This window comes from Hyperolius riggenbachi, chromosome 1 (assembly GCF_040937935.1).
Source record: "Hyperolius riggenbachi isolate aHypRig1 chromosome 1, aHypRig1.pri, whole genome shotgun sequence".
Taxonomy (NCBI): Eukaryota; Metazoa; Chordata; class Amphibia; order Anura; family Hyperoliidae; genus Hyperolius; species Hyperolius riggenbachi.
This window is the reverse complement of record NC_090646.1, coordinates 557,842,959-557,862,472: the sequence shown is the minus strand read 5'-3', so window position 1 is coordinate 557,862,472 and position 19,514 is coordinate 557,842,959. Positions and strand designations below refer to the sequence as shown.

Sequence of the window (19,514 nt, the reverse complement as noted above, 5' to 3'; positions counted from 1 at the left end):
CATAGAAATGCCCGGCATCCGTTTCCTACATCAGTACAAGCTATAATACTCGGAACTATACAGGGCTATTCTATGATGTTAAATGACACCTGAACTGAGAGGGAGATGGAGGCTGCAATATTTATTTCCTTTTACATAATACCAGCTACCTGGTTGTCCTGCTGATCCTCTGCCTTTAATACTTTTAGCCATAGACCCTGAACAAGCATATGCAGATCAGATGTTTCTGACCGAAGGTCGACTTAATCTAGTCATACTTCAGTTGCAAGCTGCAAGCTTGTTTCAGGTGTGTGATCCAGATACTACTGCAGATAACAGAGATCAGCAGGACTGCCAGACAAGCCATCTTCAAAGAAAATAAATATGGCAGCCTCCATATCCCTCCTAGTCCAGGTGTCCTTTAAGGGCATAAAAATTACCTCAATACTAAGAAGTAGTCAAGCAAACTGTACAAATGTTGAAGGAAAATGCATCACAGCAATCGGGCAGGAAACATACGGTTATGCGACAAATGTGAATTTGCTGTAATATTTGCAGCCATAGCACTGGTACAGAGAGGACCTACGCATGCAAGGACTGTAAATTCTGAGACATAACAGATATTGAGATTTATATCCTCCAGTGTACTCTGGCTGAACAGCCTGGCAGAAGTTATACAGCTCCTTCTGACATGGGAAATAGCACACTCCCTGCCTTCTATAAATACCGCTGCTGACATGGTAATACAACCATAAATTACTACATTGCAATAAAGTAACGTCATATATACTCAAAATAATACAATTTATGCACTTTTTCGGCCAGTGCTTCAGTTTCTCTATTTAAAGCTTTGGCTACTTCACTATAACTAATCACATAACAATGGCTGCCTTTATTAACAGCAGGTGCTGCACTGAGGGAGGCACAAGGGCAGAGGAAAAGCATAATCTCATGTAACGTGTATCTCTGTAAGATATATTACATAGATGAGGCGTAAACGTTACAGGTGTACAGTGAATGTAATCCACATCAATGTACTATGGTGCATAGCAGAAAGTAACAGCTGTTGGCATGGGAATATTCAACTTCAAGTGATGTATGAGGCTACATATGCTAATTCATGCATGTGTATCCTCCCACCAGGATTACGGCAATATCCTATTCACATGATCAGCAGAAAGAGTACTTTGATTGTTATAGATAGTGTAGAATGACACAGCTAGGCTCCTAGCAGTTTGTCAAAGCAGGAAAAAAGGGCGCTACCATAGCGGGCAATGATAAAAGCTATGATTAGCGGCAATGGGCTGAAAAATTAGGGTTCGGGGTTTTTTGCATCAATTTTTTTTTTGCATTCAAATTCACATTCATATGCAAATTTTTGCATACTCTGGAAACCTGCATGCAAAACCTCTCTACAGTTTTACACTCAGTGACATTTCAATGTTGTGTCTACTGTCAGTTATCTATTTTGCTTGTACTCACCAACTCTTGGGTAGGAGGTGTTGTGTATCCCCTTCAGGCTTGGGCATCCTGCTTTCAAACATGTCCGCTTATAGCCACCGTCTTCAAGGACTGTCTTACTGCCACAGGTGGGGCAGAATATGTATCGGCTGTGCCAAGCAAGCACTGATCGTGCTTGTGCTAAAATCCCTGGAGATATAAATATAACAAGAGAATCATCACACAGAAACACTACATGCCCTGAACCAAAATCTATTCAATGGTTCCCGACTACCAGTGAAAAATGTTTGATTACACAGAACCTTGTTAGCAGAGAAGCCATGCTATGAAAAGATACAGGGCCAGCTTCACAACAGACAAAGAAGCAGAGGTAACTTAAGCCTGGTACACACCTTCAATTTTAATTGGCTAATCAGTAACCAATTTTACATGGTAGTGGTAAAAGTGGTCAATTGATTGGTCAATAAAAGTTGAAGGTGTGTACCTGGCTTTAGATGTGTTTCAAATACCCATCGGTCACCTGGGTGTTAGCAGTTTTCTTCCTTTCTGCTGGAATAGTACAGAGGGACTGGAATGATCACACAAGTTATTTATCTGCAAGCTCTATTTTATATATTGTAATGTGATAATAATTAGAAGAGGGTGAGCAATGTAATAGCCGACACTAGTGAAGCTTGTGTCCAATTATTATATTTTTAAATCAAACTAGTGCCTCCTCTTATCCCACTAGTCATGTAAGTGTGGCCTAACTGTTGAAAGATGTCCTTTATTTTCTAGGAAACCGTGGTGCCAACCCCAACCACTCCATGTCCTGCTTCTAAACACACTGTTCTCAACCCCCACGGCCTTCTGGGAGGGGAGATGTGGCCAAGTGGCTTCTTATTACCACTTTCAATCAAGTTGTGGGAGGGGGCATGGCTAAGCTGTGACTCAACCCCTTTGCTATAGGGGTCAGTGGGGGAAAGCGGAGGGTGCAGAGAACTGGGAGAGGGATGAAAGACTGGATTTAAACCACTATGTCAAGGTAATTTTCTAACACTTTTTTTTAAATTGAATAATTCAAAAGTCTAAGAAACGTACACAAATTTTGCAGTGGACGGCATATGCACATTATAGTATTACATTAGCACATATAAACCCATGCAATGTGCTGAGGTTATACTGAACCAAGTACATTTTGGGCTCAATTCACAAAGCATTACTGAATTTGAACATCTTATTAAATGTCACTGCATGGCAAGCTGAAATTACAGACCAGTGAGGTAAATTACCGACTTGTGCGGTAAATATCTCAAGAGAAGTCAATTCACAAAGATTAGAGCATGTGGTAAAACCATGTGAGATGTTCGGTATTTATGTCCAGCCTACAGCTGTCGATAACCAACAATCAGCATTTGGTAAAATGTTACAGGCCAAGTAGTCAGCCAATGAGAGTCACCCCATCCTATTACTCCCCACTGGTGCAGATATACTGCGGGCGGGGCAAGTTTCTCTTCCCCAGGAAGCAGAGAAGAGAGCCGGCACAAGAAGCAGTTTGCCCTGCAACCATGTAGAGGTCAACTATTTAGGACTCGTTTCCATATACAGCGCGCTTATGAAAACACAATCGCAGGGACAGCAGACTGTGCATAGACTGCACTGTCTGCCGTTTCCATTCATGCTCAGCGATTCAGTGCTGAATTGTCGCACATAGTGGACTGCTTTTCGGGGCGCTTTAGCCTACGATCCCATTCAGTAATGAATGGGATTGAAAGCCCCACCCACCAGGAGTGGCACGCAGCGCAGAGCCACTGGGCTCTGCACTGCTATGGAAACAAGCTCTTAGACTCCTGCTTCAAGATGCCGAGAAGCAACTGGTGAGATCATCCAAGCATGGTCTGACTTATGTTTATTAAAAGTTCATCTAAACTTAGGCTAAAGATGTTAAGAAAGACCGATAGACAGATTCAGAGTGACTAGAAGGGGACATGCAGATCTAAAGGGATGCCTCCTACTATTGTAATGCAGTCACAGCACAGAAGTGGGAGAACACCACCATAGCAGTAGGTCTCACAGCTTGCTGCTGAGACCTACTCCACAGCTGGTTAGACTCCTACGGTTTGCCGAACAGGTCTTCGTGAATTGAAGCCATGTTTTTCAGTAAATTATCGCATGTGTGAAAATCTTAGTGAATTTGAGAAATTGTCTAAAATACTGAATGTGCTATTTTACCGACCTAATATTTTTTACTGAACATGTCTTAGTTAATTGAGCCCTTTACATGTATGCATTTTAAATTTTACATGATAGTTGCCCTTTAATAACAAAATCCCTGCTTTTACTAGCTTACAACAGAAGACAAAGAGACACGTTTCCCATCTGCTGTGTTGCATTACCTGCTTCTGTAGAGGTGAGCTGTAACAAAGCTGGCATTGGAGGCTGCAGGAAGTAGCAACCTTCATACTTCCTTGCAAAAGGATCTGCAGACGCATTGAGTACATTTAGAGCGAACCAGGCTACCAGCCCATCGTTGTCTTCTGTCCTGGTCTTCTCAGCTTCTGTAGAGGACGGATTATTGACTTGTTTATCCACACCCAGAAAAATTAATGAGTTCTCATCGGGCTTTGACAGATATTCTTTCACATCTTCATGCTGAAGTCTGCAAAGCTTGATTTCTGGCTCCTGCGCACTATCTTTAGCTCCAATTAAAGAAACTAAAGGGCTGAGGTTGGAAAAAATAATGTACACGGAACTGGCATGCGTCTGTTTGGATTTCAACCAGTTAACGTCTGTACGTTTGTCACTTTTTCGATCCAAGAATGAACTGTTAAAATAGTTCTCATACTCCTCTTTGGTGTCTTCCAGAAAGAAAGGCTTTGTCCCACCTTTGGTGTTGGTAAGCAAGTCAACAATATGTTTGTGACCCCAGAATTTGGCAATGTCCAGTGCAGTCTGCCTTGATTTGTTCACTAATGTTTTGTCACACCTAAAAAAAAAAACAAATGTAAAAAATCTTTCTACTTACTGATGAAACAACACTGTGCAAAAAAGTGAACTTTACAGCAAGCCTGACAGTTTGCTCGATTGTGAGGAAAAACTGCTGTCTACTGTAGCTCTAAAGAGAGTCACATGTTCAGCTTAGCTGCCACTAGAAACACTGAGGAGGGAAGGGGCAGGACCTTTATCTTAGAAATCAGAAGGTGATTGGTTAGTCATTTTCAGAACTGACCTGATGAAGAAGCACCTTTATGGTATGTCACAAGTATATTCTTTGTTGCACCTTAATTTCGAAGAAGGTAATTACAGATTTATTTAAAAATTCCCTGCTCTGTGCCCTAGATAACCATATTTGGAGTAAATGAGAAAAGGCTAGGTGTACCATCAATGAAGCTGGTTACAAAAACTACACAAATAGTTCACAGATAATAACTGGTGCAAAATACAATTTTAAACTTGTAAGCCATGATCTTTCACTGTGCAACAAGTTTTAGTGGCCAGAATGTGACAATAAACTTATAAGTTGATTCATTTTATGTGTAGTAGCAATGGCAAATAAAGCATAAGTACATAGAAATGGGTTTTATATTTTTCTTTTCAGCATGATTGCTTAATTTTTAGATTGCATCACACTGTCACAGTTGCCACACTCTGCCTTCTTAAAGGAGTTATCAGGCAATAAGTAATAAAACAAGCGCTACTTACCTGGGGGGCTTCCTCCAGCTCCAAGGTCCCAGCATGTCCCTCGCCGCAGCTCCCCCCGCAGCCATTCGCTGCAGCTCCGTCCCGGTCCAGGTCGGCCTGTACTGTAGTAGATCTACACAGTCCGCTCCGGTCCACGTGGTGGTGATTGACAGCGCCGCTTGCGCAGGTGCAGTACAGGCCGACCTGGAGGTCAGCCTGACGTCATCACCAGGGTCCGGGACGGAGCTGCGGCGAATGGCTGCGGGGAGAGCTGTGGCGAGGGACATGCTGGGAGCTTAAAGAGAATCTGTATTGTTAAAATCGCTCAAAAGTAAACATACCAGTGCGTTAGGGGACATCTCCTATTACCCTCTGTCACAATTTCGCCGCTCCTCGCCGCATTAAAAGTGGTTAAAAACTGTTTTTAAAAGTTTGTTTGTAAACAAACAAAATGGCCACCAAAACAGGAAGTAGGTTGATGTACAGTATGTCCACACATAGAAAATACATCCATACACAAGCAGGCTGTATACAGCCTTCCTTTTGAATCTCAAGAAATCATTTGTGTGTTTCTTTCCCCCATGCACTGAAGTTTCAGGCTGCTCTTTTCTTCCTGCAAACAGCTTTGCCCTTGTTTGTAAATCCTCAGTATGTGAAAGCCCAGCCAGCTCAGAGGACGATTTATCCAGCTTGTAAAAGATAAGAGAGAGAAGAGAGAAGCTGCTCTAATCCTAAATAACACACAGGCAGTGTGCATAAAGGGGAGTTCATAGCAGAAATATAACACTGAAGAACTTGGCAGCCTTCCAGACACAGGCCGACAAGTCTGACAGGGGAAAGATACATTGATTTATTACAGAAACTGTGTTAGTAGAAAGTGCTGCAGTTAGCCAGAACACATTAGAATAGCTTTTGGAACTTGTAGGATGATAAAAAACAGGATGCAATTTTTGTTACGGAGTCTCTTTAAGGCTTGAAGAAGCCCCGGGTAAGTAGCGCTTGTTTTATTACTTTTTGCCTGATAACTCCTTTAAGCTAAAAGAGAAGTGGTGACTCTGAACTTTCCCGCAGTAAAACCTCATTAGAAGCCTTATCTCAGGGTTTCTTAGCTGGTTTAGCTTCTAATTACTTTTCAGGAAACTGGACCGAATTTAACAAGCTGTCAACAAGCTCTTTTGCATAGATAACAACTCAAGCTTTTTTAACATGCCGTACTGGAAAAAAGAAATGGATTACAGACAATTTCTTACTAGGGATAGTATTATATGTTCCCATGTTTGTCTCATCATGTCACTTCAAGTACAATTTAATCCTTGAAAATGGAAGGTATGGCAATATGTCACTCTTAAAGCGGACCTGAAGGACAGCTTCTGTCAGACCCCTGCAGCCATCCTGTGCCCACGCCGTCCTGGAACGATCCATTCGCCCCCTGTGTCTCTCTTTTGTTCACGTCAAGTTGACGCCCACTGTGCCTGCGCCTCTCTACTGCGCCTGCGAGGACCGCACAGGCACAGTGAACGGCGACTGCCAGAAGCAAAAGTGAGCCTCAGCGGGGGAACGGAGGATCATTTGGTAACTTTTCGTGCACAGATCAGCTACAGGGGGCTGGCAGAAGCCCCAGGTAAGTGAAACTCTTCTTTTTTAATCCCTCCTGGTCAACTTTAAACTTTGGGGAAGGGTTAGACACCCTGTTAGGCTTTGTGTTTTCACTGTAGAGAGCTTCCTTTACGTCTTATTTTTGTGGCACTGATACAGATGCTTTGGTGAAATTCCGCCAATTTTAAATTGGAGATTAAACTTTCACTACCTACTATAAGTGACTGCAGCATAGAAAAAAATGTAATTTACAGTGCATTTTACTCTTTGAGACATGTTTAAATTTGTCATAATTGCTGTCCTTTAAGACACCACGAAGGCTTGTCAGCAAGGTAAGATGGTTATACCGGCAAATATTTTGTTGACCGCTCTGACTGGGGACTGCTGGCCAGCAGCATGTTAAGCTGGATGTTCCTCTGGCTGGCAGACAGGTATAATTGGATGCCTGAGCCAGTCACCAGGAAGTGCCAAGCACTTGAATAGGGCAGTGGTATTAGTGCTAAAAGGATGTATCCAAAATAGACATGGTAATCTTTGTTGCAGAGTCCGGTTGAATCTTTCTTTGGATGGCCATAGACACTGGCTTTATTTGAGAAATATAATAGAACTTGGCTTATTACAGCCATACTCTGTTACTGACTGGTCTGACAGGAAATCTGCAAGTCTTCCTAAGCTCTCTACAGAACATTCTATTGTGCATACATCCTTTTAACCAACTGTGGATCATGTCAGCAGGTTTGGGTAAGTCTTTTACAGTATTTTAAAGTTACCTGTAGGGGATGGTGCAGCATGGCAGTCACAGGGCTATGGGCACAGACCGCAGTTGTGCCATAAACCAGAATTTCACATATTTGCATGTAAAAATGGCTCTCTGTCTTCACCATTAAAAACACCAGTTCTAAAAGGCGCCTCTTCATGAGTTAGTCTGTATTAGGAGGGCTGCTGTTGCTGCTTTGTCAGCAGGGAGGTCCCACTCCAAGTGACATGCTGTCCCCTAGTCTGCAAAACTGGCTAAAACCAAAAGAGATCTTATTCTAATTAAGCATTACATTATGCAATAGGAGAAAGGGAAGCCTAAAGTTTACACAGGATATTGGTTCATTAAGTATATTTATCTTCCACTCTATAAGGCTGACTTTATATGTGTCTAATGACAATAGTGAACATCAGACATTTTTTAAAAATTCCTAACTGTATTTTTCTTTTTTTACCACTAGAGGTCAGGTCTGGATAGTTTTTCTTTACCTTCTGATATGTGGTTCTGTTTTAGCTTTGCTTTATCAGTTGGTTTTAATAGATTAGTAGGGAAGCTAGTTTAATGTAGGTTCTCCTTTGTGATTTAAAGGGAACCCGAGGTTCCCTTTAAGCTATGAGCAAAGCCTTGGTTTGTGGAGTTCTACAAATATATTATCTAGGTGAGCTCTTTATTTTCTCGATCAGATAACCCAGATGCAGAATCTGTATGTGGCCAGAAGCACCAGCAATACAAATATCTGTCTGGAGTTAAGCTCTGCAGAGCTTCCCTCTGACCCCTGCGCTCCACAAAGCTTCCCTCTGACCCCTGCGCTCCACAAAGCTTCACTCTGACCCCTGCGCTCCACAAAGCTTCACTCTGACCCCTGCGCTCCACAAAGCTTCACTCTGACCCCTGCGCTCCACAAAGCTTCACTCTGACCCCTGCGCTCCACAAAGCTTCACTCTGACCCCTGCGCTCCACAAAGCTTCACTCTGACCCCTGCGCTCCACAAAGCTTCACTCTGACCCCTGCGCTCCACAAAGCTTCACTCTGACCCCTGCGCTCCACAAAGCTTCACTCTGACCCCTGCGCTCCGCAGAGCTTCACTCCGGCCCCTGCACTCAACCATGATTTTCACAGAGCTTCACTCCCACCCCTGCGCTCTGCAGAGCTCCTCTCCCACCCCAGCGCTCCGCAGAGCTCCACTCCGACCCCTGCGCTCCGCAGAGCTCCTCTCCCTCCCCAGCGCTCCGCAGAGCTCCACTTCCACCCCTGCGCTCCACAGAGCTCCTCTCCCACCCCTGCGCTCCTGCAGAGCTTCACTCCGACCCCTGCGCTCCACAGAGCTCCTCTCCCACCCCTGCGCTCCGCAGAACTCCTCTCCCACCCCTGCGCTCCGCAGAGCTCCTCTACCACCCCTGCCCTCCTGCAGAGCTCCACTCTAACCCATTCTCTCCACAGAGCTCCCCTCCCACCCCTGCGCTCCACAGAGCTCCTCTCCCACCCCTGCGCTCCACAGAGCTCCTCTACCACCCCTGCGCTCCACAGAGCTCCTCTCCCACCCCTGCACTCTGCAGAGCTCTTCTACCACCCATGCAGAGCTCCACTCTGACCCCTGCGCTCCGCAGAGCTCCCATCCCTGCGCGTTCCGCAGAGCTCCACTCCGACCCCTGCTCTCCAGAGCTCCTCTCCGCCCCTGCGCTCCGCAAAGCTCTTCTCCCACCCCTGCGCTCCACAGAGCTCCTCTACCACCCCTGCACTCCTGCAGAGCTCCACTCCGACCCCAGCGCTCCACAGAGCTCCTCTCCCACCCCTGCGCTCCGCAGAGCTTCACTCCCACCCCTGCGCTCCGCAGAGCTTCACTCCCACCCCTGCGCTCCAGAGCTCCTCTCCCACCCCTGTAGAGCTCCACTCTGACCCCTGCGCTTCGCAGAGCTCCCCTCCCATCCCTGCGCTCTCCGCAGTGCTCCACTCCGACCCCTGCGCTCCACAGAGCTTTACTCCGCCCCCTGCGCTCCACAGAGCTCCTCTACCACCCATGCAGAGCTCCACTCCGACCCCTGCGCTCCGCAGAGCCCCCCTCCCACCCCTGCGCGCTCCGCAGAGCCCCCCTCCCACCCCTGCGCGCTCCGCAGAGCTCCCCTCCCACTCCTGCGCGCTCCGCAGAGCACCACTCCGACCCCTGCGCTCCACAGAGCCCCCCTCCCATCTCTGCGCGCTCCGCAGAGCTCCACTCCGACCACTGCGCTCCACAGAGCTTCACTCAGCCCCCTGCGCTCCGCAGAGCTCCTCTACCACCCCTGCGCTCCGCAGAGCTTCACTCCTCCTCCTGCGCTCTGCAGAGCTTCACTCCAACTCCTGCGCTCCGCAGAGCTCCCCTCCGGCCCCTGCACTCCGCTCCCATCCCTGCGCACCACAGAGCTTCACTCCGACCCCTGGGCTCCGCTCCAATCCCTACGCTCCGCAAAGCTTCACTCTGCCCCCTGTGCTCCGCAGAGCTTCACTCCAATCCTGCGCTCAGCAGAGCTCCACTCCCACCCCTGTACTCCACTCCCACCCCTGTGCTCCGCAGAGCTTCACTCCGACCCCTGCGTTCCAGAGAGCTTCACTCCGGCCCCTGCACTCCCCAGAGCTTCACTCCGGCCCCTGCGCTTTGCAAAGCTTTACTCTGACCCCTGCACCCCCAGAGCTTTACTTTTATTCAGTAGTCTATATGTGACTTTATAGCTGCAGTGACAAAATAGTACAGGGCTTTTCAATTTATGTATTATTATAAATCTGCAAAATGTGAATAGCATACATTCGTAAAATGCATCCCTGATATACACTGAGGAGTTCCTGTATGCTTATTATTGAAGCTTGAATCATTTTCTCAATCTGCTCCATACACACAGCTGGAAAACGTACATACAGACATCAAAGAGCAGCAGAACAATAGGAAGAAATTGTTATTGTGAGTGAGCTTCCCATGGGTCATTAGAGAGCCATGCATTCAAGCTAAAGAGAAGATAGCAAGTCACAGGGGGGTTTGTTATTCATCAGCGGCAAAAGTTTCAGCTTAATCAGCCTACCAGCTGAACTCACACTCAGGTACAATTAGAAGCCGTCATGCTCGGTATGCGGGAATTATGATGCTGGGATCATTTCAAGGGATTCTGTATTAGTGAGTAAAGCTAAGAACCGAATAAGAGAAAAACCTGGATTCTACAGTATGTACCCCCCCCCCTCCTCCCCTTCCCCATCAAAAAAACAAAAACAAAAACATGCATGAGATATCTAAAAGAAAGACGTGTAAAATTACCCTTTCTCCAGCAGCAACTTCACTGCATCAAAGTGGCCGTTCCTGGCTGCGTACATGAGAGCGCTCCATCCATTTTCAGCAGTTTCATTAATGAGGGAGGATGAGTGACTCAGAAGAGCAGACAGCTTGGTAGTGTCACCCAGAGCACAGAAGCTGTGCAGCTGAGCGACCATTTCCTTCCTGGGATTCTGCATCTCTGAAACACACCGGAGAACAGGCATTACGGCAGAGAATCACACAGCAATGGCACTTATGGTTTTTGGACATCATTTGAACAGGTTACATTGGTCACTCTCAAAAGCTAAATGACGTCATTAAATATAAGCTTTAACTTGGGTAGCGGCACTGTGTTATAAAACTTTCTGTTCTATAGAGATTGTCACAAAAAGTTAGAAAAAAAAGCACCTTTTCGGCTCTGTATTCAGTGAAAGTGTCACCTGTAACCTAGTGTAAGATGTTACTAAAGCCACCCCCTGTATGCTGACTGCCGCTGGAGAATAAGGTCTGTTTCACACAGGAGTTACAGATTGCCCAGCAAGCTCATGGCAAAAGAGAACTACGGAACTACACAGGGTACTCACCGCTCGACGGGTCCAGTGACGTCCCCTTGAAGACGGTCGCTAGCAACACCTCTTCCTGTCGGTTAAAGCGCGAGGTCACGCGACGTACATGGTGGTGGGAGTGAGACTTCATCGGAGACGTCAGGGATCTCAAAGATCCGACCCGCTGTGTTGGTCCGTCGTCACTGGCGCGACGCTAGGCGACGTTCGCAATCGTGCGCCTGTACCCACCTTGCAACGTGTCCATCTGCGTTGGGCTGATTTTGAGGCCTCTTTTTTTTCCGATTCCCTTGGGTGGGCTATTCGGTTTTGTGCTTAGTGGGTTTCTGAGCATTTTTTTCCCAAGCGGTGTTGTAATTCACTCACTGACGCAAGTCAGGAAGTGAACTCTTTCACCCGGAAAATAATAAATACAATATACAATGTATTTATTCTTAAAAACACAATCGGTACACACATCGATTTTGTGAGCGTTTCGCGTTGCTCCTATACTTTCCATTGAGGCGGAAACGCCTCAAAAATGGTACACGGACCACTTTACTGAATTGACAGCGCAGGACCCGCGCTGATATGAACCTTCTCGTAGACATTCATTGTCCACGCGGTCATGGGGCGTTTTTAAAAACGCACGCGGGCGAAAAAAAGCCAAAAATGCCTGCAGTTTGAACAAGCCCTTAGAGTGTGTAAGGGGCTATAAAGGATCAAAAAGCTTAAATGTAAATCCTACCCATAGAGCCACATTAATCCATGCCATGCACTGATGAAGACCAACCAGTCTGAAACAGTCTGTACGCATGTTGGATTATTGTTGCTCTGTACAATTAACCAGCTGACACATCATTGCATTCCAGAGGTTCTGGGGGTGTGGTTAGCTTACAGGGCCAACAAAGGATGAGTTGCATAATCAGTAGAGATGGGAAGTTCGGATCTTTTCAATGATCCGGATGATTCGAATCGGATCATTGAAGAGATCCGGATCTTTGATCCGAATCTCGGATCATTTTACTACCGGAAGCATTCGGGGGTGAAATGAACAGCAGGACAGGTCTGTGGACAGGAGAAGGGGAGGGAGTGGACACACAGAGAAGGGGAGAAGATGGACAGAGGGCAGGGAGTGGACAGAGAAGGGAGGAGGGACGAGCAGAGAGCAGAAATGTTTGCACGTAATACCCACATGCTGAAGTCATATGCTTTACATATATTTCACCTATATGTTCATCTGTATACCTTGAATGCAAATGTCGCACAGTGAAAGAAAGCATTCCCAGAAGATAAGTGCAACTGTTTAGTGCCGAGTGGAGGAGGATTATATTGCCTTTCAATCACACTGCCTGCAAAGTTATTGAGCTGTGCTGAGCCAAAAGCTTCCAATGTGATCACTGTGCAGCACTACGGAACAGCCAGCCTATAATGGGCAGCACGTTATAGCCAGTATGTGTGCTCTACACATATCTGGCAGTGGCACCCATGTCCCCTCTCTCTCATCTACCTGTCTCCCTGCAAGGCTGCCTCCCCTCCAACAGAGCGATCCATCTCTGCTCTGCTTCCAAGACTCCGCTGCCCGCTGAGAGGGGGCGTGTCGCTCCTGGCCCCGCCCCTTTTGCGATCCGAATCACTCATTTTGATGATTCGGATGATCGACTCATAAAATAGATTCGGATCAAAGATCCGAATCGTTCATGATCCGGACAACACTAATAATCAGCAGTGATGCATTGTGGGACACCTCACATGCTCACTCCAACCTGCTCCAAATGGGAACCTCCTTCAATAGAGGAAAGCCTCTGGATAATCGAGAGGCTTTCCCCATACTCCTCCACTGGGCAGTTCCAGCACTGGCTCCTCCAGAAAGGGCTGTGCCTGCATAGCAGCATGAACCTGAACGGTCACAGCTATTTCTGCCGAATCCCTAGTCAGTCTGTGCTACTGTGCAGGTGGCAACTATCGTTCATGTACAGGAGCGCCACAGCAAAGATCCAGGGCTCCCGGCATACAGGAGGGGTCTGGAGAAGGACGTGGATCATGTACAGGAGCGCCACAGCAAAGATCCAGGGGTCCCGGCATACAGGAGGGGTCTGGAGAAGGACGTGGATCATTTACAGGAGCGCCACAGCAAAGATCCAGGGGTCCCGGCATACAGGAGGGGTCTGGAGAAGGACGTGGATCATGTACAGGAGCGCCACAGCAAAGATCCAGGGGTCCCGGCATACAGGAGGGGTCTGGAGAAGGACATGGATCATGTACAGGAGCGCCACAGCAAAGATCCAGGGCTCCCGGCATACAGGAGGGGTCTGGAGAAGGACGTGGATCATGTACAGGAGCGCCACAGCAAAGATCCAGGGGTCCCGGCATACAGGAGGGGTCTGGAGAAGGACGTGGATCATGTACAGGAGCGCCACAGCAAAGATCCAGGGGTCCCGGCATACAGGAGGGGTCTGGAGAAGGACGTGGATCATGTACAGGAGCGCCACAGCAAAGATCCAGGGGTCCCGGCATACAGGAGGGGTCTGGAGAAGGACGTTAAACTGGATCCCCCAGAGGGAAGTATCTAACATTTTAATTTCTAAACATCACAGGTTTGCTTTAAAGCGGACTTGAACTCAGAACTTCCTCTCTGCTCTAAAAGATATGCAACAGCATAATAACCTTTGAAGAAAAACATGTCTGTTTCAGCTGATACAAATCCGGTTATAAATCTGCTGTGTGTCTACTTCCTGCTTTCATGGAAGATAACACATAATAGTCTCAAATACCACCTGCAAATAATGTACCCTAAGCCCAGGTGAGCTATAAGGTTAAACTGTCCTTGAAGTAAATACTAGCAATATAAACTGTGTGCATGAGGATCACTTCTCTGACTTGCAGACATACGAATTGTATGCAGCTTGGAATGGAGTTCATTTCCTGCCAATTTACGCCCATACAATTCGATTCGGTACAAAAATCATCCCACCACTGCTCCTCAGTTTAAGAAAACATTGACTCCCACTCCAGGTACCCAAAAAGATTGCTTCAACTCTGACTCCCCAGATCGGCACCATTACCAGTAGCTGAACCGATTGATCCAATGGTTGATCCCTTGGAAGATTGTACCGTTAATGGACATCTTAAAGGATATCAGAGCTGGTGAGAGGGGGAAGACTAGATATACTTACCTGGGTCTTCTTCCAGTCCCTAGTAGTCTATGTGTTCCCTCGCTGTAGTACCACTGTCGCCTCCAAAAGATCTCTGACCACAGCATCTGTGCGCCTCTCTCAATCACAGCTCCTGTGTTATGCGCTTGCACAGTTTAAGCCTTTGTGAACTATGCAAGCAAAGTGAGCACGTGATGACAGCTGTTGTTGTGGATCTTAGGGAAGGGGACAGCAACTTCCTAAAGAGCAGCAGAACTATAGGGAGGGACCTGATAGAATGAAAGGAGCTGGAAGAAGTTCCGAGTAAGTAATACTAATCCTCCCCCCAGCTCGGATACTCACATCTGCAAAAAAGCATGCGTTGTTCCGCACATGCATTTGAGCATTTTTTTCCTGCTTTTCTATTTCTAGATGTGTGTTTAACTTGCACTTTTGAAGTCTGTGTTTTCTTCATCCACATGAGACAACCCCATCATTAGACATAACTTAACATAAAAATGCCTATAGGATTACAGACGCTAGTCTACTTTAGGGGACCCTAAATCTCATAAGGAACAGTTCTCCAATCACAGAACCTTCTTACATCAAAAAGCGCTGTGACTGGCTGAATAGTGTGGTCATAGTTTACTGCAACCTATTGGAAACCTAGCAGTTTGTGAGAGTGCTGTTCACCCAATCACGATAGCTGAATTTCCCTATGAGGTTTCCTGCTGGGTCCCCTAAACTAGACTAGCGCCGGATTACATTCGGTGTCCAGTAATATGCAATTTCACATTGCAGGATAACAGTTGCCCCGTGCGGACCTAAAAAGAAATCCAAAAACAACTTGCTGGATTTGTTATCGCAACCGTGCTCCTCTTCATGCACGAGCCTCACCGTACTGCGCCTGCATGAGTATGACCATGCCTGTACAGTAAGCCAGGGCCACTTGTGCAATATCGTGCAGAAAAGCATTTGGCATAATTTGCTGTCCATTCATCGTAGTGTTTTGAGCTCTAGGGGGTACCGTAACTGCAAATGCTGCTGACTCCAGAAGCTGCATCACAGAAAACTTGATGAACCGCGGTGCATAAGCAATCAACTGTAAATGACGTGAGGTGCTCGCACCCCATTCATCTCAATACACCACATGGTCCTATGCTCGTCCATCCTGGTCTGGTACGCCAGCTCCTCCACCAGCGACAAGCTCAAACTGCAGAGGGTCATCAAATCTGCGGAGAGGATCATCGGGAGATCCCTTCCCACTCTGGACCTCCTCTACCACTCCAGGCTGAACACCAGAGCATTAAAGATCGCCAACGACCCCTCACACCCAGGCTACCGCTTCTTTAATCAGCTCCCCTCGAGCCGGAAGCTCCGGTTCCAATCCATCTACACCAGGACCTCAAGACATAAGAACAGATTCTTTCCCTCGGCTGTCAACCTCCTGAACTCTCTCCATGGAAATGCCCATCCCCACAATACCATGACGCACTGAAGCACTCCGCACATAGACGGCACTCCAGCTCAAGCGTACCTTTCGGTTGTTTTTTGTATTGTAACTTATGCCACATTGTCTCCCTCTGCATAAAGGTTATATATTGTTCTGTATTCTGTATAATGTTCTGTTCCTACTGCATGTCCTGTCCTGTATCTGTAACTACTGTATATCGTGTATCAGTACCCTGTACGTGCCAAGCCCAATTCCGGGCACGACCCAGTCGTGTTTGGCGAAATAAAGTTTCTGATTCTGATGGTGGATCTCGGTGGTAGAGGCTGCAGGCGGACGCTAACAGATGTCTTATGCCTGGTACACACCATGCAATTTCCATTCAGATAGCTTTTCCGACAGGTCCGATCTGATTTTTGATAGATTTTTTTTATCACTTCTATACAAAATCGTCCAGAAAAACGATCCAAATTCAGATCAGACTTGTCGGAAATGATCTATTCAGCCTGTCTATCTGACTGGAAATTGCATGGTGTGTACCAGGCATTACTGGACTGTCCCTTAGGCCCTGTTCACAGTGCGGGAGGCTGAAACGCGCAAAATCAGAAGTGCAAAGATAGACTGCACTGTCTGATATTCACACTGCATGCGTTCCGGACCAGTGCAGTCCACGAACGCACGCTGCACGCATTTTTTAACAAAATGCGTGGCTGACCCACTCAGTATAGTGAATGGGATCAGCCACACAACGCATGCAAACGCAGATGGCGTGTGTTCGTACGCGTTGCATGCCGATTGCACAGGCATCCGCATTTGATAATACCAAAGATAATACGTAAGATAATTACTTTGCACACAAATTATTTCAGGCTGGTTGTTGAAAACATCTCCAGTGAGAATGCCCAATCATTGTTTGCTATGGCATGCAATAAAGTCCATAATACTGTGCAGTGTACACTGAGGAACTGACGTGACCTCAGAAATCCCTGCTTATGTAAACTTCATTCACCATGTGTCAGCAATTCAGATCAAACGTCTTCCTAAAAATAAATGCAATTCAGGAACATAGTATTGCCTGGTCATCTATTATGAAATAATAATGCCATGTACAGTGGCACCAGGGCTGTGCATTGCAAGCTTTGTCCTTGTCACTGACTCCTCAACTTATACACAACACAGTAAACACGAGCAGTGTTATTTCACAGCAGATGCAGAACTACAACTCCCAGCAAGCATTGCTGCATTCTGCGGTAAAGCTGTCTCCCTACACTCCTGATGGAAGATGACAAATAACACAGTAATAAGAGATGGATAGTTCTAATCCTGCTTCTGGAGGAGGTCATTACCCGAGCACAGCAGACAGCAAGCAGAGATCACCTGTAGCCCGGCTGGTAGAAGGATCGCTGGGTAAAGCTCACACTTCCTACTACCGTACAGCTCCTAATACTGCACCAGCCTCATTCCAGCTCTGCAGCTCTGCAACAGCGCCTCTGGCGGTCACTGCTGCTCACTGCAGACATGCTGCTAATACTGTTCGAACTGATCAGAGTTTTTGAGTCAGAAACTGATGAAGTTGAAACTTGATCAAAGGCACACTCCTTCGCTTTTTTTTTTTCATTTGTCCTTATTTCTGCTCTGTTGATGTACAGATTTTTTCTAAAATACAAATTCAGTACTGCATATTTACATAGGCCTCAATTCACTAAGCTTAACTCCTGTCTTTAATAACTCTTCAGAGCTCTTCAGAGCTGTTTTACAGTTTTCACAATTATATCACCATGGTGAGTTAAGCTTAGTGAATTGAGGCCATAGTCTATGCAAAAAGGACACTGATGAAAAAAAGGGCACCCGGTGAAGCCAAAAAGGGATTTTTTTCGGCAATGACAGCTAGGGCTGGTTCTAGACTTTTTGCCCGCTGAAGCAATACATTTTGAGGACACCCCCCTCCCCCCACATGTGTGTGCAAAGCCGATCCGGGTAGGAGAGACACATCGGGCTGTGCACTGCAGGCACTGGCACTACGCTTACCTCCTTCTGGTGCCTCCAAGATAGCAACACCACCCTGCTGGCCTCAGAGGCGTAGCTAGGGCTTTCAGCACCCGGGGACAAAGACTATCAATGCGCCCCCTGAAGGGAAGGCTGCGACTACCTTCCAGCATGTTCCAAGACAAATTCAGCAATCATGAGCCCCCCCCCCCCCCCCCCCCCCATCAAGACAAATTCAGCAATCATGAGGCCCCCAACATGACCAACTCAGCAATCATGAGGCCCCCAACAAGACAAATGTAGCAATCATGAGGCCCCCAACAAGACAAATTCAGCAATCATGAGGCCCCCAACAAGACAAATTCAGCGATCTTGAGGCCCCCAACAAATCATGAGGCCCCCAACAAGACAAATTCAGAGATCTTGAGGCCCCCAACAAGACAAATTCAGCGATCTTGAGGCCCCCAACAAGACAAATTCAGTAACCATGAGGCCCTCAACAAGACAAATTCAGCAGTCATGAGGCACATAAATAGACAGCATTTCACATAAATAGGCAGAATGCCCCCTTAATATGGTAGACACCTCTCACCTGGCAGCAGTTCCCCAAAATACACTCAATCCGACAGCAGTGGTTCCCCAAAAATAGGTAGCCCCAGGTCTATAGATGTCCCCAGAATAGGTGGCCAGCAGTATAGATGTCCCTAGAATAGGTGGCCAGCGGTATAGATGTCCCCAGAACAGGTAGCCAGGGGTATATGTGACCAGTATATGTAGCCAGGTGTATATGTGCCCAGTATATGTAGCCAGGTGTATATGTGTCCAGTATGTGTAGTCAGGGGGTATATGTGCCCAGTATATGTAGGCAAGGGGTCCGTGTTCTCCCCAGGCTCTTTTAGCCGGGGGCTCCACCCGGCTAGTTTTGGTGAGCACCCGGCTGTCATCTCTTCTGAGTTGTGCAGAGAAGCGCCGGCCCAGTATTCTCTCATTTTGCCCCACCCGGCTACTTTTCCATGCCACCCGCTGGAAAAAAATTCAGAACACTGGGGGTATATGTCCCCAGTATCTTTAGGCAGGGGGTATATGTCCCCAGTATATGTAGGCAGGGGGTATATGTCCCCAGTATATGTAGGCAGGGGGTATATGTCCCCAGTATATGTAGGCAGGGGGTATATGTCCCCAGTATATGTAGGCAGGGGGTATATGTCCCCAGTATATGTAGTCAGGGGGTATATGCGCCCAGTATATGTAGGCAGGGGGTATATGTCCCCAGTATATGTAGGCAGGGGTATATGTCCCCAGTATATGTAGACAGGGGGTATATGTCCCCAGTATATGTAGTCAGGGGGTATATATGCGCCCAGTATATGTAGGCAGGGGGTATATGTCCCCAGTATATGTAGGCAGGGGGTATATGTCCCCAGTATATGTAGGCAGGGGGTATATGTCCCCAGTATATGTAGGCAGGGGGTATATGTCCCCAGTATATGTAGGCAGGGGGTATATGTCCCCAGAATAGGTAGTCAGGTGTGTCCCCCAGCATGAAGGGAGCAGCGCAGTGGAGGGAGAGCTGTGAGCAGCGGTGGAGAAGGGGGGCCATCTCCCCCCTCTTTCTCTCACCTTAGGTGCTCTCCCTCCCTCGCTGTCCCTCCACAACTAATGTCCGGGTGGC

At 47.1% G+C, this 19,514-nt stretch overlaps 1 protein-coding gene across 1 annotated transcript in view; it reads right to left on the bottom strand.

The window, feature by feature from the left end:
* NUDT12 (nudix hydrolase 12) overlaps positions 1-17,307 on the bottom strand; it is a 38,435-nt gene extending 21,128 nt beyond the window's left edge. The window contains exons 1-4 of the mRNA XM_068247450.1: positions 17,203-17,307; positions 10,734-10,929; positions 3,816-4,405; positions 1,462-1,629 (exon numbers count right to left, since the gene is read on the bottom strand). Of these exons, the coding sequence (XP_068103551.1) occupies positions 1,462-1,629; positions 3,816-4,405; positions 10,734-10,927 (952 nt within the window). The 5' untranslated portion in view covers positions 10,928-10,929; positions 17,203-17,307. The remainder of the gene's footprint in view (positions 1-1,461; positions 1,630-3,815; positions 4,406-10,733; positions 10,930-17,202) is intronic.
* Positions 17,308-19,514: the final 2,207 nt, after the last annotated feature.